The 25,341-nt window shown below is 40.9% G+C and overlaps 1 protein-coding gene across 1 annotated transcript in view; it reads left to right on the top strand.

Annotated features, from left to right (window-relative positions):
- Nucleotides 1–25,341, top strand: part of LOC147028296 (collagen alpha-3(VI) chain-like) — a 299,418-nt gene that overhangs the window by 130,721 nt on the left and 143,356 nt on the right. Inside the window, exons 12-18 of the mRNA XM_085876545.1 lie at nt 10,398–10,720; nt 11,762–12,026; nt 12,435–12,622; nt 15,056–15,458; nt 20,707–21,029; nt 22,117–22,381; nt 22,790–22,977. Coding sequence (XP_085732671.1) covers nt 10,398–10,720; nt 11,762–12,026; nt 12,435–12,622; nt 15,056–15,458; nt 20,707–21,029; nt 22,117–22,381; nt 22,790–22,977 — 1,955 coding nt within the window. The remainder of the gene's footprint in view (nt 1–10,397; nt 10,721–11,761; nt 12,027–12,434; nt 12,623–15,055; nt 15,459–20,706; nt 21,030–22,116; nt 22,382–22,789; nt 22,978–25,341) is intronic.

Genomic DNA, 25,341 nt, shown 5'->3' with positions numbered 1-25,341 from the left:
CTGACCTGCTGCCAATGCACACTCCGAACATGAACGTAACATCTGCTGCCGAGCCATGAACATGATATCTGCATATTTGCTGGTATCCAATCCTGAGCGCCAGTTTTCTCTTTTGCTGGGATCAGTTCTTCTGTCTGGACAGGAATGCTCCCTGCACACTGATAGTCAAAAAAGAGTTGAAGTTCGTTGTTCCTGAGGTTTGAAGAAATCAAAATGGAGAGAAAAAGATAGACTCAAAACAACAGGTTTGATGCTGACCATTACAGGCACACCACTCGTGATGATTACTGCAGCTCGAGCAAAGACTTGCAATGCAGTTCCAGAGAGGATCAAGATGGTTGTGACAATGCTTTTGGACAAACTGTGAAGAAGATGAATATATGAAGAAGTCGAAGACCTTGAAGATCTAATTCACATGTCTTCTGGCATCACTGCATCACCTAAAGTTTGCCTTGACTTGAAGACTACTACGAACCAGAAGAGATGATGCATTTGCCACCTTTTGTAAGCATCCACTGCAGGGAATTGAGACTGACCTCAACTACACAATAGGTGGGATTAAGCTTAAATCATTCACTGATGCAGGGTACAAGGCAATGACAAAGGGGAAGGGTGAAGAAGTCAGTTTGAAAAGTGAACGGAAACTTCTTGCCAGACTTCTTATCTTCGGCAGAGCCCCCAAAATTGATGTGAAGAACATGATATGAAATATTGTTTGGGCCCACTTCCACGAGCTATCACTATACATGATGGATGCCTTGTAAAAACGAATAAGGCTCGGCTGCTGCTTTACCCTGAATCGGCTGCTGAAGCATCGCCAAAGGTCGAGACACCAGGTGGGAGTGTTTGGATTGTGCATGGGATGTCAATGCTGAAACATATGAGCCTAGAGTACATGCCACAGAACATCGGTTACCTTGCTGACAAGAATCTCCACCAATTGTTGAATTTTGCTTGCACTCGTGATTCAACTGTAGGACACTTTGTGATGGAGAGATATCTAACCGTCAGCATCAAAAATACAGAGTGCAAACAAAGAGCAGCAAGCGGCTCCAAGAAAATCAAGATTGAAAAGCCAGACTAACCAATCCCAAAGCAGCGAAAAAAGTTCCTGTCACATAATTTCAATGAGGATAAGTTGGTTAAATTCCTTTTCAAGATGTAAAGCAAGTGTGATGTTGGAAGGCTGAAGGGTGTGACAGTAACCGTGGCTCATGGTTAACTCTGCCATGCAATCATTCCACAAGATGGATTGGTTCTTGTAAAATACATTGAAGCACTGCACTGCTCGCATGAAGAGGCAGACACAAGAATGTTCTTACATGCCAGCTACATTTCCAAATCCAGTGGCACGTTTGTGTTTGTCATTGGCATCATCTTAACTTCAAGTCTTGGCAGCTCAGAGCTCTACTTCTACATGAGGAAAGATGAGAATCTGTCGACTATTCATCTACAGGCTATTGCACATGATGATGCCACATATGCAATGTTCTCCTTGGTGACCATGGCAGAGAATATCATCACCAAATTGAGATGCCTTGCATAAGCATATTCAGCGAGCCAATTTCCAAGCCACCATTTATTTACAAGCGTAACTTAGAACAACACCCAGATATTCCACCACCTGTTGGACTTGGATGGAAGCTGATAAATGATGCAGTTGATGTCCTGGGAATTGACTGGATGCACATGAAATCATCTCAAAAAAGCATCCTTGAACATTCATTCATTACAATGCAAGAAGTCCAAGTGCAGAGTTGGGGAGGCAGATGACAAATGCTGTGTGTCTTTCGGCATTCCATACACAGAACTATGCTCATGTCATACAAGTGAGAATAAACATCTACCAACACCCACTGATGACAGCGAGCCTGAGGACATGGGTGGAGGAGATTATGGGCTAGATTAGTTGAAGACTGCTTTCAAGAAGAGTCATCTTTCAGGTAGTGTGCACAGTCAGTAGATGCAGTAGATGCACTGCCTTAAAGCTAGTGCCATTGTCAATGTTTGTGTTGGCATCAATCAGGAGAGGGAAACCAAATTTTCATGTAACCCAAAATTATACAACAAATTTTGTATGGGAAGTGGGGGCTAACATGCAACTTCTGAAAGTGGGACAAGTAAAAATGATGATTAGGCATATATTACTTACTTACTTAACCTCTTCATCCCAATGGGACACAAGGCTGTTATGAGCTTTCATCATTTATCTCTATTCTCAGCTGCATTCTCTGCATCACACCAGGATAAACCCATCTCCTCAAGATCAGCTTACCATAGTCTGACACCATTTTGTTTTTGGCCCACCTTGTTTCCTCCTTCCTGATGGTGTTCATCCCAAAGCAACCTTCGGGATTCGGTCAGGCGACATTCTAAGCATGTGGCCAACCCATCAGAGGCGGTGACACTTCATTTCAAGGGCAATGCTGTGGCAACTAGTTTTTTCATGCAGGTCTTTGTTGGCTATCTTATTGGGCCAAAGGATGTAGCAGATTTTTCTGAGGCATCCATTTTGAAAAGACTCTACCTTGCTCATATCTGACTTAATTACAATCCAGCACTCAGAGCTACAGTGACTACAGAAAGTCTAAATAATCCCCCTTTCAAACTTTTCACCTTTTATTGCCTTATACCCTGGAATCAAATTGCATTAAGTCAGAATTTTTCCACCTTTATTTACACATCATAACCCACAAATTCAACAACTTTCAACAGACAATTAATTAAAAATACAAAACGAGAATATCTTGGTTGGATAAGTGTCCACCCCCCTTCGAATCGCAATTGTAAATAAGCTCAGGTGTAACCAATCACCTTCAAAATCCCACACCAAGTTAATTTGCCTCCACTTGTGTTAAATTGGAGTGATTCTGATTATTTTGGAATAAAATCAGCTGTTCCTGAAGGTGTCCTCTGCTGGGTAGTACATTTCACAGCAATGACTTGAACATGAAACCCAAGGAGCTTTCAAAAGACCTCTGGGATAAAGTTGTGGAAATGCACAGATCAGGGGATGGGTATAAAAATCTTTTAAAGGCCTTAACTATCCCTCGTAGCACAGTCAAGGCAATCATTAGCAAGTAGAAGGCATATGGTACCACCAAGACCCTGCCTAGATCAGGCCTCCCTCCAAACTGGATGACCAAGAGGAGACTGATCAGAGAGGCCACCAAGCAAGGACCAAGCAAGGAGGAGACTGATCAGAGACCAAGCAAGGAGGAGACTGATCAGAGACCAAGCAAGGAGGAGACTGATCAGAGACCAAGCAAGGAGGAGACTGATCAGAGACCAAGCAAGGAGGAGACTGATCAGAGACCAAGCAAGGAGGAGACTGATCAGAGACCAAGCAAGGAGGAGACTGATCAGAGACCAAGCAAGGAGGAGACTGATCAGAGACCAAGCAAGGAGGAGACATGGTCTCCTCCTGGAGACCAGGAGGAGACGGAGTCAAGGCTTTCGAAGTTGCCATTGGCCTTTTGTCCAGTCAATGGGCATAACGTCCTTGGTCCAAACCATTCTGAAGGGATTAGTGAGCACGCTTGTGGCAGTGCTGATGTCAGCTTTGAGCATTTCAGCATGGATGGAATCAATGCCGGGGGCTTTTCCATTCTTGATGGTTTTGATGATAGCTCTGACTTCTTCTTTACAAGGTGGCTCAATGTAGATCCTAAGGATGTCCTCTGCTGGTAGAGGGTCAGCTGGTTCATCTGGCTCTGGGCTGTTCAAGACATCATAAAAGTGTTGAACCCCTCTTGCTGCTTGTTGATGCTGTGTTAGTATGACATTCCCTCCTTTATCTTTCACATGGGTAGAGTGATGAGTGTTTTTACCGCACGGTTGTTTGGTGATCTTATACACTATGCTCTTCTCTCCCCTTACTGCACCCTGTTCAGCTTCACCATCTAACTCCTTGAAAAATGACCTCTCGTCATTGCGTACACTCTTCTTGACCTCTTTATCTTTGGCCTTGTAAGCTTGTTGGAGCTGTTCATGGAGTCGAGGTTACTTGGTGTTCAACATCTTTTCCTTCATTTGCTTCCTTTCATCAATTTTCTTCTATGTCCTTGGTGTTGACCATTCTCTATATTTCTTCTTTTTAAAACCAATAACTTTCTGAGCAGTTTCTTTACATACCTCTATGATGCAGGTGCACCATTTCTTCATGACATCTTGGTCTTCTTCCTCTTTTTGGGTTTTTCGTTCCCGAAAACACTTCCTCACCCCTTTGACAAACTCTCTTCTGTTGTCTTGAGATTTGAGTTCAGCAATGTCTCGATGTTTTCTACCTTGACTCTGTGTTTCTGCCTTTCAGAGCTTCAACTTAATACTTGCTGCAACTAGATAGTGATCACTGCAAGCATCAGCACCACAAAAAGTGCATACATCTTGTAGAGATCTTCGCCATTTGTTGTTAATGGTAATGTGGTCAAGCTAGTTGACTGTATAACCATCAGGTGACTTCCAAGTAAGTTTATGTACATCCTTGTGGGGGAAAAAATCGTACCTCACACAGTTGTGATTCAAACAGAAGTCAATAAGAAGTTCATCATTTTCATTTGCCTCACCACATCCCAGAATCTCCATCGCTTGGTCACAGTTAGTATAATCTACCCCAACCTTGGCATTCATATCACCCATGATCAAGAGTATGTCATGCTGGGGGACCTTAGCCACTGTTTGTTGCAACAACATACCAATTGTCTTTGTCCTTCTCTTCAGCTGTAGTCGTTGGGCGTAGCAATGTATGATGGTAAGCTTATGATACTTTGAGTTGAAACGTGCTCTGATTATTCTATCGCTAATAGGTTTCCATTCTATCATGGTCTTAATCTTCTTTTTACAAACTATAAGAGCTACACCGTGGGTGCGTGTATCAGTCAAGTGTTGGAAATGGTTTTGCCATTGTTTGTCGTTTGGCGCCCTGAACCAGTCCAACGGCACTCATTAATACAAAGTATGTCCAGATGGTATCTTTGCATCTCTCTGATAACTTGAGCTGATTTTGATGTTTCATACATGGTGTGGACATTCCACACTCCTTTATGGATCTTAACTTTGGGTCCAAGTAAGCTCCACTTCAGACTCCTGACTTTCCTAAAAGGACTGATCAGAGATAGTCATACTGCCAATTAGTTGGCTGGAGCTTCCTGCAGGACCTGTGTAAATAAATGTCATACTCTTTGCAGTTTCTGTCACTAATAATGTTTTTTTATAGGGTGGTGAGCCCCATGCCCAACCCCCAATCTGGAGGACCAGTTGCTGTCCTTGATCTGGCCCTTCACCTGAAACCTGTCTGGCTTGGTAAAACCTGCTAGGCACCAGAGCCCCCTCCAGCATAGTACTCAGGGTCCCTAAGGCATGCAAGGCAGATGTTAGCTTCACTTTAAACAATATTTCATCCTCTGCCAAGGAGTGGATCGCAAGAATCAATTTCTGAAGAATTCAATTCCTCTTGAACAGTTTAAACCATTTATTTAATACATATGCATCATGATGGAGGAAGAGAGGAAATTCAGTTACACAATAACAATCAACACACTTTATTTTCTTTTCCTCATAATACGTAGATCTTGAGTTCCTTTTATAATGAGCAAAAGTGGGGGGCAGGGGGGGTGAGAGAATGGAATGATGTCTGGTGATACTGAAGACAAGGTAACTGCTGATGCTTGTCCTTTTGGATCAGGGAAGAGATCACTCAAAGCCTTCTGGCAGTAGTTATTCAGAGGTCATATTGAATTAAATGGCTGGAAAACAACTTTACCATCAGAAGGTGATAATTCAAAGCAGACATCTGGACATTATCTAAGCACACATTCCATTAACACTAGAATCCAGCTTCAAATGGCCCAGCCAGACTTTCAGTGACGAGCATATAATTATTTAATATACGAGGATCCATTATTATATTTTAATGAGCTAAAGAGAAGAATAGATAACTCTATTCTACTGAATAAAGATTAAAGATTATTTCGAAGGCCAGTATGTTTGGGGGAGAGGGTTCTGATGTTTACTTGGCAGTCTGGTAACCTTCCAATGCAGTAAAGAAATATGAGGCCATTTAAAATGCAAATGGAAACATATATTCATAATAGATACATGTTCGAGCACATAAATGTAATAATTATGTTGTGTTTGAATCAGATATTTCCCACTAAAGGGTTATAACAATACACTGTGTTATATGTAAAAAAAACTTTACTTCTCAAGTTAATTATCAATCAAGCTTAATTGGCTACATTTTTCCTTTTATTATCACACTTGAAAATATTCGGCGAAATTTGGAGAAATCTCTTTACACAGGCCCATTGTCTACTCCTCGCAAAGGCCTCATGTTTAACGAAGCAATGTATGTGTTCCCATTTTATTTATTTGAACTATCTGCCAAGTTAGTAATCAATAACATTCCTTTTTGTTTTAAAAGGCAAGAAAGGTTGTCATGCCAATAATGTTCTGTTCTTGGTCGTTGTCAGTCATTTAGTGATGTAGCTTCATTTGCTCTTGCATCTTGCGTGATAGCATTGTTATTAGGCTAACTTTACCATTCAGTTGTTTTCCATCAGTGCAATTGATGTTTTGCCTTGTCCACCACATATGCTAATTGTCCACCACATATGCTAATTGCAAGTTTTTAGGCAGGCAAGAAATTTAAACGAGCATTTCCATGTCCAGTCCATGTGACTCGTTAAAACAGTTCCTTGTCGTGACTTACCTAATAGATAGGCTCGTTCAGGTAACAACCATAGGTGGAGCATGGGGAAAGACTAGAACCGCACTCAGTAGAGAGCACACTGCCGCCAGGCTGAACAGTTTATGTTTTGTATCGTTCTCAAAAACCGGATCTGCATCCAGACATTAACCAAGAACTAATCGCCTTGTTCTTGTCACCGACCCAAATTATCCACTAAGTCCAAAAAAAAACATTAAAATTCTCCTATCTGGAGTCAGATCCGGATCTTCACAAAAATCAACTCAACTCCTCCTTATCTCACACCCAACCTGTCCATTAAGTTTCATCCAAATCCGTCCATAACCTTTTGAGATACCCTGTTATGTATCGTTTTTGGCCCAATCAATCATTGGTGAAGAATCATTTAGAAGTTTGAGTATCTGGATCTGGATGATGATCCTTTTCCAAAATCTAATGAATTCTTCCTTGTCACACACCCAACCTGTCCACCAAATTTCGTCTGAATCCGTTCATAACCTGTTGAGATATCCTGCTCACAGACAAACAGACAGGGGTGAAAGCATAACAGTCCAACTTCAGTGGCAGAGGTAACTATTTAAGCGACCGATCAGCAGCAACAGAGAGACAGACGAGATGAGACAATTGTTGCAGAGACAGGTTCTACAATTCTGGTGTGGGAGGGTGGAAAGTTGTAACATTGTGGATATGAGACAGAGTGATCAAGAGGAGAAGAGTGGCATTCCGTTTTTCGAGTTAGTTAATCTAACAGCATTACACAGTGATGCATGATTAGTCCTGAATAGGGCAAGTTAAGAGTAATGGTGATTTTAGTTTGGCAACACTTCATTCTCTCTTCGACAAGTATGCAATTTGGCTGTGTTGTTTACACCCAACCAACACTCGCAGAGCTGTCCCATCTGTACCCACTGCAGAGCTTGACTGCTGTTTGGTGCCGCAAGGCTGTTTCATCTGTGTCTATAAGACCATACTGCAACTGCAGCCTTTTGTTTCTCGAAAGCCCTCAGGATTCTTTCGGCTGAATCCACCACTACCTTGCATGCTCTGCTGTACCAACAGCTCAGCATTTGCCAGATGGGTTATCAAGTTTGTTTTTTTCTACACAAAGTCGAGGCTCATGGAAGATATAGAGCACTGTATAAGGATGCAACAGAACAAAAGGAGAGGCAGAGAGAGAGGGGGGGAGGGTGGCACCAACAGCAGGGTTGAAGGACGAAATAGAGGGAAACGGACAAATAATGGATGTCGGGTGAAAGGAGGGGTGAGAGGAGGACACAAGGGGTGAACAAGATGGATTTAGAAGCAAACGCTCAAAGAAGGAAAAACTGGAAATTTGGAAGGAGGTAGGGAACAGCTCACAAATCTCTTCAAGACAGGAGGCTTGGGGTGGGGGGGGATGGGTTATTGGAGGTAGATAATATCATTGTTTTGGATCTTAGATGGTGGTGAACAGCTGTGTTGAACATCTGATTGAAGAGAATGTGGAAGTTGGTTCCACAGGTGGGAAAATGATACGAGTCGAGGTGAGCAATGATTCTGGATTTTACGAGTACCTTGAGAAGGGGGTTGATGCTGGAATGCATGTACCCTACAAAAACGTGTGGGGGAAAGAGCACGGAATTAGCAGAGGGCATAAGGCCAGAAAGGCGGCCCGTATAAAGCAGAGAGACCACTGATCTGTCTACGATGGGAAAGTGACAGGCCCATCGACTGAGAGTCATCACAAGGTATTCAAATAATCTTGAAGACCTTGGTTTCCATGGCGTCAAGCGAAGCAAGGTGTGAGATACAAGTGCAAGCCCAGAGGGGAGAGCAGCACTCCATGAATCTGTGGATGAAGGCCTTGTCGGTGGACAAAAGTTCAGATGTGTCAAGGAAGGACATTGTACAATGGAGGATTGTAGTTGGTTAATAATGGTCATCTCTTACTCACGTGCTGTTTTCAGGTCTCGTTTTCCATGTTCTTTCCCTTCTATTATCCTTGTTCAGATTAGATTTGTTGTCATCATTTCTTTCCTTCTAAAGCTTCCACACCTCTTTGATTATATCTCGTATCTTGGTTCTTTAGCTTCTCCTGCTGGTAAATAACATTGCAATAATGATATAATGAGTTTGCTTGAAAGGAACTTCAACTCAGGAGGAGGTGATTATGCCATTTGTAATTGGTGATTATTGTTGGCTTCTGTCAATTCGTTTCTGTTCTTGGATTCTTGTAATAAATTATTTATCATCAACATGGTGTTAGTTGTTCACTTCTTGCATGCAAATAGGCTATAATTTAAGCATTTGTAAAATTTAGAGAACTGGATCCGCTTAACCTAATGGACCTTCTGAGATTGCATTATTAAAATTTCTTCCCTCGGGGTGCTGCAAATCGCAAGCATGACAGTATATGTTATACAATATAAAGGATATCATGTATAGTATACTTTCTGAGAACATGATTCCTGAAAAATCCCAGATTCAAATGCCATATGTGTTGTTCATTCGTCCAATCATGGAAAGTGCACTAAAATCCTTGGCCCGGTTGCATAAATCATTCTTGAGGAAAGATTTGAGGATTTACTTCAATATTTCCTCAAGTTTCCCCTAAAGGACATCCTTAATTTGCGGATCGTTGCATATTCGAAGATTCCTTAAGTTTTTTTTTTCTTCAAACCTTCCACAAACTCAAGGGAGCACCCCCACCCTCCCCCACCCTCCCACCCCATCCCCACTCTCTCCGTCCTTTAATTTTTGATCCTCTCGGACTCATTTTCACAACAATATGTTTTAAATAATTTATATATAAATTCCTTCGAACTGACAATCCCACACATGATATCTGTGCTAATGCAAAGGTGTGTTCTGGTGCAGGTACTGCAGTTGCAGGTGAATGAGTTGTTTGTCTGTGCTGCTAGTGGAGTGTACCTCCATGGTGCGACCATTTACTACTTTGTGTTCAGGTTACTTAGATACTGTACCAATTCAATTGACATTGACCCCAGGAAAATGGTCAACTGCGTACGTAATATATAGATTGAATGTATCGTGTTCCTTGGTCTATAACTCATCAATCCCGCATTGTAGAGATACATGTAGGGCCTCGTTCGACTTGGGGGAGTCCTGGTTTACCCCGTGGACGAAGGTCTGATGCAAATCGAGGGATTGTTAACAATTATACACTATTTATATTTACAGTGTTGTAATTAACCATAAAAAATACTTCAACAACACACACCATACAACTATACAATGTATTGTGTGTCTTGTGCTTAAGAAAAGCCTCCACTTGTGCTTCAGCCTCTTCCTGAAGCCAGTTTGTGGATCGCATTGCCGCCATCTCGCTTTTGGACACCTCTTCTTCTTCTTTCTAATCAGACTCCTCTTCCTCTCTCTCTTCCTCTCTCTCTCTCTCTCTCTCTCTCTCTCTCTCTCTCTCTCTCTCTCTCTCTCTCTCTCTCTCTCTCTCTCTCTCTCTCTCTCTCTCTCTCTCTCCAATCTGATTGGTTGGTTGCCCAACATAGCAACGGCTCCAAAGGATTTCCTCAATTACTTGAAGGAAATCCTAATGTGAGGATTTCCTCAGTGTTATTTATGCAGTAGCTCTGAAGGAAATCCTTCGCTGAGGAATCACAGTGTACTTAAGGAGAATCTTTCTTTAAGGATGAGGGAATAAAAAAAAACAACAAACGTCTTTTTATCTTTTCAGCTGTTGATGTGGTGTTTTTGTTGGATGGGTCACGTGACATTAAGCAGCAAGATTTTGACTTGATGAAGCAAATGGTGGAGACAATCGTTGGAGTTCTTGATGTTGGGCAGGAGAAAACCCAAGTGGGGCTGGTGCAGTACGGTGGACAGCCTCGCTCCGAGTTCTACCTTAACACATATCGATCGAATGCAGAAATTTTTGATGCCATTCAGAACATCAAGCTTAAGGGTGGCCAGTCAAACTTGCGTCAGGGTCTTGAACAGTTGCGGCGAGATCAATTCATCGAGAGAAGAGGTGGCCGAGCTAAAGACGGTGCAATACAGGTAACAAAACTATTGTCAACTCTTACCTCATTTCGATTTTAAAACCTTTTTGGAAGCTTCAAAATATTTAAGTTGCCATTGTAAAATTGGAAAATCTCTTCAAGACAGGGAAATCTGACATTTTGGTCAGTAGAAACATTGTATAATTTGAAAACCTCGATCTTTCGAAGTTTTTTTTTTAGTAATCATCAATAATATTTTGTAATGTGAATTTCAAAACTGATAATTATGTTCTCGCTAAGGATATGCAAATGATGGACTATTTGTCATGAGCCCTTGTGTCATGGTGTAGGTTGCAGTTCATGAACAAGTAACCATGTGAATGAAGTGAGAGCTACAAGCTGGTTGGATATTCTACAAGAAACATTAACCACCGCAATTTTTGGAAAATCAATTTTGTTAAAGATGGCACCAGAGATGAATGCTCAAAAGGAGGAGTGGGGCAGAGATGTGAATTATTATTGAATATTAAAGAAATAAAGAAAAGGAAGATTGGGAGCGGAACAAGATGGACAAGAATACAATTGAATCAGGAAAATGAAAGTTTTTTTTGGTTTTTTGAAGAAATGATCATGTTGGTTCCCATGTCCAATTTTTGTAAATCTGCAGTTTCTAATCATCCCTTTCACCATGTTCCTGAAGGGTTTACAAACTGCTTCAAATGACAGTTACCTTTACTTTCCTTTGAAAAGATCACAATATAAAAATGAACATTATTTAAGGTTTATTTTTTAATTCAAAGCTTGAGTTTAGTTTTAGTAATGTTACTTTTTTAATAATGGGGTAAAACCGCATTTATTTACATCAACTGTATACAGTTGCATCAGTTAATACAACAATAGATAACTTACATCATGTGTGTATTTCAAAGCTAACAAGTTCTGCTGGACTTGGTGTTTGAACTGTATTTCATCTTTTGAGAATTAATAAGAGAACTCCTGAACTTCAGGTTTCTCGTACATACAATACACACACATTTGCTTCGTTTAAATCACTCCACCTCATTAATGTTTTCATTATTGTTTTGCTATTCATACACAGGTGGCAATCATATTGTCAGGAAGCACTTCAGTAGTAGATCCCACAACTGCAGCAAAATCATTACAAGAAGCTGGTGTCAACATATTTGCCATGGGAGCGGGGAAGACGGACAAGAACCAGCTGCTCAGGGTTGGAGATACACCAACAGATAACTTTGTGTATTACAATGAAGATTATTATGCCCTTGCCCATGAGTTGTCAAAAGTTGGCTCTTCTCTTGGAGATTTGATTGGAGTGAAGATTAAAATCCAGGTCCACACAGGAGGTGAGTGGCAATAAGGCACGCAAACACGTATGGAGTGGAATGCATGTTCGTATAGTATCCACTTCCAACAGCTGATGTTGATGATGAATAATCAAATTGCTTTGTTCAGGTGCTCAAGTGTTTCCTTTGTTACAATGACAGAGTAGAATGGCGTAAAAAAGGAAATGGTATATCCTCCCAAATAGAGTACAATTCATTGAAATAAATGGGTTAACACATCCGATGAAGGGTTAACGCCTGAAACGTCAACCATTCTTTGTTACCTACAGCTGTTCACTGATCTCAATCAACATCCTATTCATTTCACTCATTAAAATAATGCATACATAGTCACTGTACATGATATTTCACTCACCCTGTTTTCCTCTACGCTGTCACTTATAATATCTCCTGCATTGTCCACGACAGGTCCTGACATAGTTTTCTTATTGGATGGGTCCAATGATGTGGGTTCAAGGAATTTTGAACATATTCGAAGGTTGGCAGCTCATATAACCAAGAGTTTGAAGGTTGCTCCAGAGCAGACCCAGGTGGCTGTTGTGCAGTATGGAACCACTCCACACACAGAATTCAACCTGATTTCCCATAAAGATCAGGTAAACTACATATTTCATTTTGTTCCAATCAAACAAGGTTTTTTTTTAATATCAATTGAGGTCCACAAAATCAAGGTTCATGAAAGTGTGAAATGAGAGTGGATATATAGACAGTGAGGTAATGAGGAAGAGGCAAACATGGGGCATTTAAATACGATTCATGTGAGTATAGTCGTGGAGAGATCTGGGTTGAGTTTGTCTGGATTGAAGAGATAAAGAGCAGGACTGGAAGATGGTGTAAAATGGCATGGGACTGCTACCCAGAAGACCTGGAGGAAAAAAAACAGATTTGAACTGACCTCGGGGATGATTGCACATAGGAGAAAGGGGACAAAGAATTGTAGGTGGGGAAAAAAAAAACTTGGAATTTATGTTATCAACGAGTGAGGTTGTTAACTGAACATGTGCATTGTAGTCAGGCTTGAGAAGAACAGAGCTGAAAAGACTGAGGGTAGAAGACTAGATAAATAATAACTGAGTTAAAGGTTACAAATCTGTCTTTGGTTCATGAACAACATGCTTTGTCGGTGCATCAACCTTTTGGTGAGTGAAACAAGCTATTTTTAGAGTTTTGTCCTCCACATCGATTAAAGGAATGCAAGGTTGGATGTACAATGTCTGACCCATGTGGAACACGAAAACCCCGTTATAATACACAAAGATGCTGTGTCGGTCATGAGAAAATATCCTTGCCACACCAGAGAACACCAAGCAGCCATCCTGCTTTATAGGTTAACTTGGAAATAGTGTCTGCCCAGGTCACGTCTTATTGTTACATTCAGAGATTAGAGATGAATTTGATTGTATTCATAGAATACTTACCCCATGCAGGATTAGTGTGAACAGGGGTGCTGAGGGGGAGGAGGCAGACAGACCTCATAGGGGTCCATAATTATTCCTTCACCTTTTGTTTCATATGATGATAAAACACGGGAAGGGGGGGGGGGCAGAGGAGGACCTTTTTTTGTTCCAAATGAGAATCTACATCAAAATGCAAGAGCTAAACCCAATTATTTCATCGAGGTGGTCAACAAGGTGTGGATTACGACATTTTTTAAAGCCACAACGATAGTCAATGTTTTGGATTGTACTTGCTGGTCGATAAGTTATAAACTAGAAGGGCACTCGGTAGAGTGAATACCTCCACCACACAATGCCTAATCCACAAGAACATATCAGACCCAACACATTTTTGAATGAAATATCATGCTATATATCGTTTTTGGCCCCATCTCTAAATGGTGAAGAATCACTTTATAAGTTAAATAATTCTTGTATCCGAATCCGGATCCGGATCTTCACCAAAATCTAATTAGTTTGTCCTTGTCACACACCCAACCTGTCCACAAAATTTCATCCGAATCCGTCCAGCATGTTTTTAGATATTCTGCACACACACAGACAGACAAACAAACAAACAAATAACTAACCAATGTCACCCACAGGGTTACCCGTATCTTGCCAAAAGGTGACCACGTGTGACTTCTTTAAGGTCACACTGAGGTGAACAGAGCTGCTATCCACCAGGAACGACTCCTTGAGGAATATCTGCCTACGAGAGATTCCGATGAGAATCGTTCTGCAGAGTTACCATGAAAAATATGCTTTTTCCTCATAACGTCACCAAATGACGTCATAATGTCTCAAGCTTGACATATCTAGAAAGCACTCATCGAGGTGTTCAATTTGAGGTATTGCACGATATGGTACCTAAGATTTCAAAATTTGACCTTGGGGTCAAAAACTTTCGACCTCTAGCACTAACCATGAAGATCAAGGCCGATCGCCACCAAAAATTAATCAGCTGAGCGCCAGACCATGAACTATATTGTGATGAAGTTTGAAGACGATCCGATCAAAATTACTCAAAAAATAAGGGTTTCGTCGACTCCCCTGATTTGCGACAAAGTGACCTTGACCTTCAAAATTTTATGCGCTGAAAGGGACCTCTATAGGCCTCTTGTATGCGAAGTTACAAAAATTTCCAATGTTAACTGTGCTCTGCAGAGTGATCGATACGTGATTACAGACAAAAAAAAAAAACATACAAGTTGACTAACATATCTTGCAAAAACTTCGTTTTGGCAAGATAACAAACAAACAAAGACGGACAGAAAGACAGAAAGGGGTGAAAACACAACTTCCTTCACTTTCAGTGGCGGAGCTAAACATAAGAAGTGGTGTTAACACTGAACAGGAAATGAATGAGGCCTCATTTTGAATATGGTACCATGTACAGTTTGGGTCACCACTTCTGAAGAGGGATGTCGCTGCCATATGGAGGGTTCAGCATAGAGTGACGAAATTTATTGTGAGTCCAGATTCCAGATGACCTCCAATTATATTTACATGCTTTGTTTGAAATAGTACAATGTCTGTGCAGCACTTTCATTCAAGTTTGAAAAATTCATTTTCTGGCCATTATCTCTTCAGGATTCTGCAGTCAGTGCCATTAATAGGGTGGCCTTCAAGGGTGGGCTATCCAACCTTGCTGCAGGTCTGCGTCATGTACAAGACAAAGTGCTGGTGGATGACGGAGGAGGCCGTAGGGCTCAAGGAGCTCCACAGATCGTGGTAGTCCTGTCTGGAAGTTCACCTCGTGATATTGAAGCAGCCAAGAAAGCATCAGTTGCTTTGCAGGACAGAGAAGTGAGGGTTATGGCTGTTGGGGCTGGAAAAACAAACCTGAATGATCTGCATGCATTTGTGAGCCAACCGGTGGATAAGATGGCACACTATCATGGTCGCAACTACCAAGGCTTTGAGGATGTATCTTTACATATCTTGGACAGTTTCACTGAGACTGGTGAACCACGACTCCCTGGAACATCGAAAGGTCAGTATCCGAATGTACTTGTTGTATCTATAATAATGCGTGTGTGCTTGCGTGCAAACTCGCATCAGAGTGTCAGGGTGTCTCCTCCATAACTCCAACACAACATAACCTAGCAGCCTAAAACGTTGCAGGCATTCTAAGAAAACTCCAAGGAAGTTTATGACTGAAAATTGGGTGTTTGGATTAATTAAAACACCACTTTTGAAGAGAATTAACGGCCTTATTTAATTATATCCTTCATCAGGCGATCCTTGGCCGCCTCACTCTGTTGGGTTTAAGGCGTATCCTCGGTAACCTCCCTGGGGTCTGAAGCTGCCATGTTTTTTGGCCTGCTCAACCTAGCCTTGACATGGAACAGGCCGCAATGATTTCTTAACGAAAAAGTTTATTTTTTCACTTTCCTCACTCATATTATCATATGCCTGTTCATCATAGCAACGAATCGCTCGGAACATTGTAATGCTAAAGGCCCGGTCACACCTTGACGTTTTAGCCAGCGATGGCAACGTGTTAAAATTTATGTAAAACGCTGGCTTACGTTGAACTTTTGATGTTTTTTTTTAAAGATTCGGACGTATTCATAGCGACTTGGTCTTATGTATAACGCATTGGTAACTACACAGAACGTTTCGTTGTGTTATAGATAACTTATACCAACGAATGCTGAACCTGTTGTCGGCCTACACAACCGATGCCCAACGATAGTCTAACTCAGGCATAGCGCGTTGCACGCATCGCCGACGATGTCGTGACGTAGCCTATTAAAAGGCTGACGCACAATGATTCAAATCATAACTGCCGTAGAAATGGAAGGGTCAAAATCGCGGTCACACCTTGGCGATCTTGCCAGCGTATGCCGACGTAACAAAAAGTGTGTCTAAAACGTTGGGGGTACGTCGAATACGGTATGGGTAAGTTTGGTATGCGCGAGTAGAATGCTAAATACACTATCATAAGTCGTAGTAAGTAGAGTACGTCAAGAAATTTTGAACATGTTCAAAATTTTACGACGTACTCGGCGTATGACACACATTCGCATGCGATGAGGATAAGTTTTACACACGATATGTGGACGCTTACACACGTCCACAAAGGCTACTTATAAGCTACTCATAAGTCGAAACACATCGCGGTAATGTCTTTTTTACGCGAAACTTATTTCTAACTTATGTTTGACGTGCTTTGAACCAATTCTTTACGTAGCCCTAACACACATCGACGTATGTAGACGTATTCCAATGACGTCTTCCGGTCGACAAAAAAATAAATGAACGTGTTTCTAGGTTACAACTGCCATATAAAGACGTGTTCCCAGCGGTTTTGGGAATTGGTATATAAAAATGGTGTTCATAAAAGGGGAACCCAACAGTGTTTTCGAGTCCTTTTTGAGTCAATGTCCATGTCAGCAGTAACAGTATCAGTATCAGTATTACTATTAGTATTAGTATTAGTAGTAGTTTGTTCATGTTGGCAGTAGTAGGTGAGTGTGAGGGGGAGGGTGTGGGTTATGATGGATCGTCCTTGCGTCCGCGTGTCCACGGGTAGGTTCATAGGCTGCCACTCAACGATTTAAATGGCTGCATCTCCACTATTGAAAGTAGACGCTTGCGCTCAACAATTGGATTTTTATTACACTCAACGACTTTTAAACGGTACCACTCAGCTAGTTTCATTGTTTACAATGAACGATTTAAATTGCTGTCACTCGCCTTTGTTTTTTTTTTTTGTTTTTTTTTTGACGCTGGGGTTTGGAAATTTGAAACGTTTCTTCGGAACGTGTTAAAACGCTCAAACTCGACTATTTTAAATAGACGCTGCCGATGGACAATTGGAATCATAGCCAAGCTAGACATCGAAGTGTGAACATCCTCGTCATGCCGAAGAAAAGTTTGAAGAATGCTGCAAATAAGTGTCCTGGCCGTGGCCGTGGACGCTGACGCAAGGACGATCCATTATACCGACGTCTTTCAGCCTATGAGTAACTTAAAAGTAACGTCTGTCGACGTGTGGCAACGATCGCGTAACGTGCCAACAACACGTTAATCATAGGTAGGAAATAAGTTTCGGGTACTCTAAACACTACCTCGGCGTGTCTCAACTTATGATTAACTTACAAGTAGCATGTGTTGACGTCTGTCAACGATCGCAGACCGTGCCTACAACTTGTGGCCAGCGTAGCGGAACGTGTGAGTCATACGCCGGCATACGTCGTGAAATTTCAAGCATGAAAAAATTTGAGGACAACCGAAAAGTACAACGTTTAAAGCCAACGTACAACGACGTATGGCAACGTACTACGACGTATGCCAGCGTGCTCTCAATGTTATCAAAACTTACCCATAACGTATTCAACGTGTGCCAGCGTTTTAGAAAAAAATTCAAAAATCGGCATACGTTGGCTAAAACGTCAAGGTGTGACCGGGCCTTTTTAAACGCCCAGAGACATCAGCGTTCGTTGTTTTATTTCATTTCCTCACATGCAGTTACCAAGAGTATCTCTTAAACTAAGCAAAATTACAAAATTTAAGCTCCAGAATCGAACTTACAAGCAGTTCTGACTCCTAGAAAAGTGTTAATTTGTCCAATTCAGACATATTTGACATTTCGGGCATCTCCAGGAGGTGTATATTTAATATGACGCTCGGTGATTGCCAATTGCATGCCAAAGGAGCCGTTTCTTATCAGCCGTTTCATTGGAGTGTTTAAGCCAACGCTCTACAATATTCGCATTGTCACTGAATATAGATCGACTTGAACAAAGTTCAGGGCTACTCACCTGCATTGGCCGCGTGTTGTTCTGCAGTGCAGCCGGTGGCGGCTGCCTCATTGAAAATATGAAATTTTATTTTCTACAACGTTTCCCGTGTTTGTTCTTCCATTGTACGACCCATCACTTCGGCAGAGATAAACACAAATAAAAACTGGAAGGGCACTCCGTACAGCGCATACCTCTGCCACATAATGCCTGATCCACGAGACCATATTGGGCCCAATACATTTTTGAAATATCATGCGATACAGTACTGTATCGTTTTTGGCCCTATCTCTCAATGGTGAAGAATCACTTCAAAATTAAATAATTATCGCATCTAGATCTTCACCAAAATCGAATCAGTTTGTCCTTGTCGCAAACCGAACCTGTCCACCAAGCTTTGTCTTAATATATCCAGAACTTTATGAGATATCGTGCTGCATATCGGTTTCATACTATCTCTCAATGGTGAAGAATCACTTCAAAAACTATAACGGGCACTCAGTAGAGCGCATACCTTCGCAACGCTACATTTTGCCCCCCCCCCCCAGAAACCGTTGATTGTTAGGGTATTTAATCCCATACCACATCTGCCATCTGATATGTGTTATGATGGCTTAAAAACATTAAATTTCCTGCTGTTTGACACTGATTCACGTACATTGTACAATTTCTGTATGAACTCCCTGACCTTTTTGGGTGTCGGTGTCAAGTCAATCTGATGACAACTGGTCACATTATAAGAAATAAGTTCAGTGACACCCCCACCCCCCAATGCTTTGAACTCACCAATAAAGTCACTGTCAAATATTACACATCACAGGATAGGGAATTGAATTCTAAACATTTTGAATCTACTTCCATGCAAATTGTATAAGAATTGATCGCGTTATGATAATAAAGGTCGTTGACCCCGCTGACCTTTGACTCAAACCGCTAACAAAGGTAATGACGTCATTGTGTCATATCGTATATCACAAGATTGGGCATTGAATTCACAACATTTTGGCATTGGTTGCATGCAAATTGGATAAAAATCGACCGCACTATGGCAAAATGACGATTTTGACCTTTTCAAGACCTCGACCTTGACCTTTGTACTCTTAATTTTGTAATTGGTATTAGAGTGTGGGGAACAGAACAGTCAACATTTTGGTGTTGGTTTCATGCAAATCGGATAAGAATTGACCGTGTTATGACTAAAACCGGACATTTTGCAATGTCGTGACCCCCCCCTGACCTTTGACTCCCAACCGCAAATAAGGGTTATTACGTCATTGTGTCATGTCACATATCACAATATGGGGCATTGAATTCTGAACATTTTGGCATTAGTTGCATGCAAATTGGATACAAATTGACCGTGCTATGGTAAAAAGACAATTTTGATCTTTTCATGACCTTGACCTTTGACCCGATCGCTCCCAAAATCGAATCGAATGGTCCTCGGATAATAACCAATCATTCCACCAAATTTGCTGCGATTCAGTTCAATACTTTTGGAGTTATGCGAATAACAAACAAACAAACAAACAAACACACATATTCACAAATAAATAAATACACAGCGATCAAAACGTAACCTTCGCAACAAAGTTTGCGAAGGTAACAAATGAAATTGCTCGTAGAGCAAGGAATTGCCGGAATAACTTTGTCATATCTCCATGATCTCTGAAAAAACAAAAACCTGGACATCAATTTGGTTCTTATAAGTCGATAGTGCTACTGTTTATTGAGTTATAGCACTTAGTTTGGTCATGATCATAACTTGGAAGTCAATTGGACGTGAAATGGCGTTTTTATCGCAATTTGAAATTTTTGACCCGACTCCCCTGACATTCGACTCCCGACCGCTAAGAAGGGTGTTGGTGTCACACCCAAATGAGACATATGGTTGGATGCAGAATTGGAAGATGCACATTTTGGATTTGGTTTTAAGTCGATACGACCATTTTAGCGGAAGTTATTGCGAAAATAAGAATTTCAGTTTTTCGGTGACCTTGACCTTGACATTTGACCTAGATTCACCAAAAACGACAAGTGTCTAAGTTGTAACATGGCGGATGTCTGTCCCCAGTTTGGTCATGATCGCTGAAACGGTGTGGCTGCTACAGGGTAAACAAACACACAAACAAACAGACAGACAGACAGACAGACACACAGAATGACACACAACCGACCAACATAATTGCCGAAATCTGAAGGATTCTGGCAAATTAACAAACAAACAGACAAACAGACAGATAGGGGTGAAAACATCACCTCCTCCACCTTCGGTGGCAGAGGTAATAACACGTTTTGCTTTTGTAGGTTTCTTCAAATGTTTCATGCATTGCGTGGTAAATCCACTTGGCGCGTTCTTCAACTTTCAATTGTGATACTGTGGTTCTACACTGGAGGTGGGAAGGCAAAATAAATTATCTGATCACAATGGGGAAAACAATGAGATCGTTATTTTTCATAAAAAGCAAAACAAACGTCTTTTTATCTTTTCAGCTGTTGATGTGGTGTTTTTGTTGGATGGGTCACGTGACATTAAGCAGCAAGATTTTGACTTGATGAAGCAAATGGTGGAGACAATCGTTGGAGTTCTTGATGTTGGGCAGGAGAAAACCCAAGTGGGGCTGGTGCAGTACGGTGGACAGCCTCGCTCCGAGTTCTACCTCAACACATATCGATCGAATGCAGAAATTATTGATGCCCTCAAGAACATCAAGCTTAAGGGTGGCCAGTCAAACTTGCGTCAGGGTCTTGAACAGTTGCGGCGAGATCAATTCATCGAGAGAAGAGGTGGCCGAGCTAAAGACGGTGCAATACAGGTAACAAAACTATTGTCAACTCTTACCTCATTTCGATTTTAAAAACGTTTTTGGACCTTCAAAATATTTAAGGTGCCATTGTAAAATTGCAAAATATCTTGATGAACCACAATTTCAACAAAAAATTTTCACAAGACAGGAAATCTGACATTTTGGTCAGTATAAACATTGTATAATTTGAAAACCTCGATCTTCAGAAGTTTTTTTCGTAAACCTCAATAATATTTTGTAATGTGAATATCAAAACTGATAATTATGTTCTCGCTAAGGATATGCAAATGATGGACTATTTGTCATGAGCCCTTGTGTCATGGTGTAGGTTGCAGTTCATGAACAAGTAATCATTTGAATGAAGTGAGAGCTACAAGCTGGTTGGATATTCTACAAGAAATATTAACCATCACAATTTTTGGAATATCAATTTTGTCAAAGATGGCACCAGAGATGATTGCTCAAAAGGAGGAGTGGGGCAGAGATGTGAAATATTATTTGAATATTAAAGAAATAAAGAGAAGGAAGATTGTAAGCAGGAAAAGATGGACAGGAATACAATTGAATCAGGAAAATGAAAGTTTTTTTTCCCCCACCAATCTGTTTTTGTTTTTTGAAGAAATGATCATGTTGGTTCCCATGTCCCATTATTGTAAACCTGCAGTTTCTAATCATCCCTTTCACCATGTTCCTGAAGGGTTTACAAACTGCTTCAAATGACAGTTACCTTTACTTTCCTTTGAAAAGATCACAATATAAAAATGAACATTATTTAAGGTTTATTTTTTAATTCAAAGCTTGAGTTTAGTTTTAGTAATGTTACTTTTTTAATAATGGGGTAAAACCGCATTTATTTACATCAACTGTATACAGTTGCATCAGTTAATACAACAATAGATAACTTACATCATGTGTGTATTTCAAAGCTAACAAGTTCTGCTGGACTTGGTGTTTGAACTGTATTTCATCTTTTGAGAATTAATAAGAGAACTCCTGAACTTCAGGTTTCTCGTACATACAATACACACACATTTGCTTCGTTTAAATCACTCCACCTCATTAATGTTTTCATTATTGTTTTGCTATTCATACACAGGTGGCAATCATATTGTCAGGAAGCACTTCAGTAGTAGATCCCACAACTGCAGCAAAATCATTACAAGAAGCTGGTGTCAACATATTTGCCATGGGAGCAGGGAAGACGGACAAGAACCAGCTGCTCAGGGTTGGAGATACACCAACAGATAACTTTGTGTATTACAATGAAGATTATTATGCCCTTGCCCATGAGTTGTCAAAAGTTGGCTCTTCTCTTGGAGATTTGATTGGAGTGAAGATTAAAATCCAGGTCCACACAGGAGGTGAGTGGCAATAAGGCACGCAAACACGTATGGAGTGGAATGCATGTTCGTATAGTATCCACTTCCAACAGCTGATGTTGATGATGAATAATCAAATTGCTTTGTTCAGGTGCTCAAGTGTTTCCTTTGTTACAATGACAGAGTAGAATGGTGTAAAAAAGGAAATGGTATATCCTCCCAAATAGAGTACAATTCATTGAAATAAATGGGTTAACACATCCGATGAAGGGTTAACGCCTGAAACGTCAACCATTCTTTGTTACCTACAGCTGTTCACTGATCTCAATCAACATCCTATTCATTTCACTCATTAAAATAATGCATACATAGTCACTGTACATGATATTTCACTCACCCTGTTTTCCTCTACGCTGTCACTTATAATATCTCCTGCATTGTCCACGACAGGTCCTGACATAGTTTTCCTATTGGATGGGTCCAATGATGTGGGTTCAAGGAATTTTGAACATATTCGAAGGTTGGCAGCTCATATAACCAAGAGTTTGAAGGTTGCTCCAGAGCAGACCCAGGTGGCTGTTGTGCAGTATGGAACCACTCCACACACAGAATTCAACCTGATTTCCCATAAAGATCAGGTAAACTACATATTTCATTTTGTTCCAATCAAACAAGGTTTTTTTTTAATATCAATTGAGGTACACAAAATCAAGGTTCATGAAAGTGTGAAATGAGAGTGGATATATAGACAGTGAGGTAATGAGGAAGAGGCAAACATGGGGCATTTAAATACGATTCATGTGAGTATAGTCGTGGAGAGATCTGGGTTGAGTTTGTCTGGATTGAAGAGATAAAGAGCAGGACTGGAAGATGGTGTAAAATGGCATGGGACTGCTACCCAGAAGACCTGGAGGAAAAAAAACAGATTTGAACTGACCTCGGGGATGATTGCACATAGGAGAAAGGGGACAAAGAATTGTAGGTGGGGAAAAAAAAACTTGGAATTTATGTTATCAACGAGTGAGGTTGTTAACTGAACATGTGCATTGTAGTCAGGCTTGAGAAGAACAGAGCTGAAAAGACTGAGGGTAGAAGACTAGATAAATAATAACTGAGTTAAAGGTTACAAATCTGTCTTTGGTTCATGAACAACATGCTTTGTCGGTGCATCAACCTTTTGGTGAGTGAAACAAGCTATTTTTAGAGTTTTGTCCTCCACATCGATTAAAGGAATGCAAGGTTGGATGTACAATGTCTGACCCATGTGGAACACGAAAACCCCGTTATAATACACAAAGATGCTGTGTCGGTCATGAGAAAATATCCTTGCCACACCAGAGAACACCAAGCAGCCATCCTGCTTTATAGGTTAACTTGGAAATAGTGTCTGCCCAGGTCATGTCTGATTGTTACATTCAGAGATTAGAGATGAATTTGATTGTATTCATAGAATACTTACCCCATGCAGGATTAGTGTGAACAGGGGTGCTGAGGGGGAGGAGGCAGACAGACCTCATAGGGGTCCATAATTATTCCTTCACCTTTTGTTTCATATGATGATAAAACACGGGAAGGGGGGGGGGTGGCAGAGGAGGCCCTTTTTTTGTTCCAAATGAGAATCTACATCAAAATGCAAGAGCTAAACCCAATTATTTCATCGAGGTGGTCAACAAGGTGTGGATTACGACATTTTTTAAAGCCACAACGATAGTCAATGTTTTGGATTGTACTTGCTGGTCGATAAGTTATAAACTAGAAGGGCACTCGGTAGAGTGAATACCTCCACCACACAATGCCTAATCCACAAGAACATATCAGACCCAACACATTTTTGAATGAAATATCATGCTATATATCGTTTTTGGCCCCATCTCTAAATGGTGAAGAATCACTTTATAAGTTAAATAATTCTTGTATCCGAATCCGGATCCGGATCTTCACCAAAATCTAATTAGTTTGTCCTTGTCACACACCCAACCTGTCCACAAAATTTCATCCGAATCCGTCCAGCATGTTTTTAGATATTCTGCACACACACAGACAGACAAACAAACAAACAAATAACTAACCAATGTCACCCACAGGGTTACCCGTATCTTGCCAAAAGGTGACCACGTGTGACTTCTTTAAGGTCACACTGAGGTGAACAGAGCTGCTATCCACCAGGAACGACTCCTTGAGGAATATCTGCCTACGAGAGATTCCGATGAGAATCGTTCTGCAGAGTTACCATGAAAAATATGCTTTTTCCTCATAACGTCACCAAATGACGTCATAATGTCTCAAGCTTGACATATCTAGAAAGCACTCATCGAGGTGTTCAATTTGAGGTATTGCACGATATGGTACCTAAGATTTCAAAATTTGACCTTGGGGTCAAAAACTTTCGACCTCTAGCACTAACCATGAAGATCAAGGCCGATCGCCACCAAAAATTAATCAGCTGAGCGCCAGACCATGAACTATATTGTGATGAAGTTTGAAGACGATCCGATCAAAATTACTCAAAAAATAAGGGTTTCGTCGACTCCCCTGATTTGCGACAAAGTGACCTTGACCTTCAAAATTTTATGCGCTGAAAGGGACCTCTATAGGCCTCTTGTATGCGAAGTTACAAAAATTTCCAATGTTAACTGTGCTCTGCAGAGTGATCGATACGTGATTACAGACAAAAAAAAAAAACATACAAGTTGACTAACATATCTTGCAAAAACTTCGTTTTGGCAAGATAACAAACAAACAAAGACGGACAGAAAGACAGAAAGGGGTGAAAACACAACTTCCTTCACTTTCAGTGGCGGAGCTAAACATAAGAAGTGGTGTTAACACTGAACAGGAAATGAATGAGGCCTCATTTTGAATATGGTACCATGTACAGTTTGGGTCACCACTTCTGAAGAGGGATGTCGCTGCCATATGGAGGGTTCAGCATAGAGTGACGAAATTTATTGTGAGTCCAGATTCCAGATGACCTCCAATTATATTTACATGCTTTGTTTGAA

This window comes from Eptatretus burgeri, chromosome 4, assembly GCF_056783735.1.
Source record: "Eptatretus burgeri isolate ZD-2024b chromosome 4, Ebu_testis_v1, whole genome shotgun sequence".
Taxonomy (NCBI): Eukaryota; Metazoa; Chordata; class Myxini; order Myxiniformes; family Myxinidae; genus Eptatretus; species Eptatretus burgeri.
The sequence above is the reverse complement of the archived record's forward strand: the minus strand, read 5'-3'. Positions and strand labels throughout refer to the sequence as shown.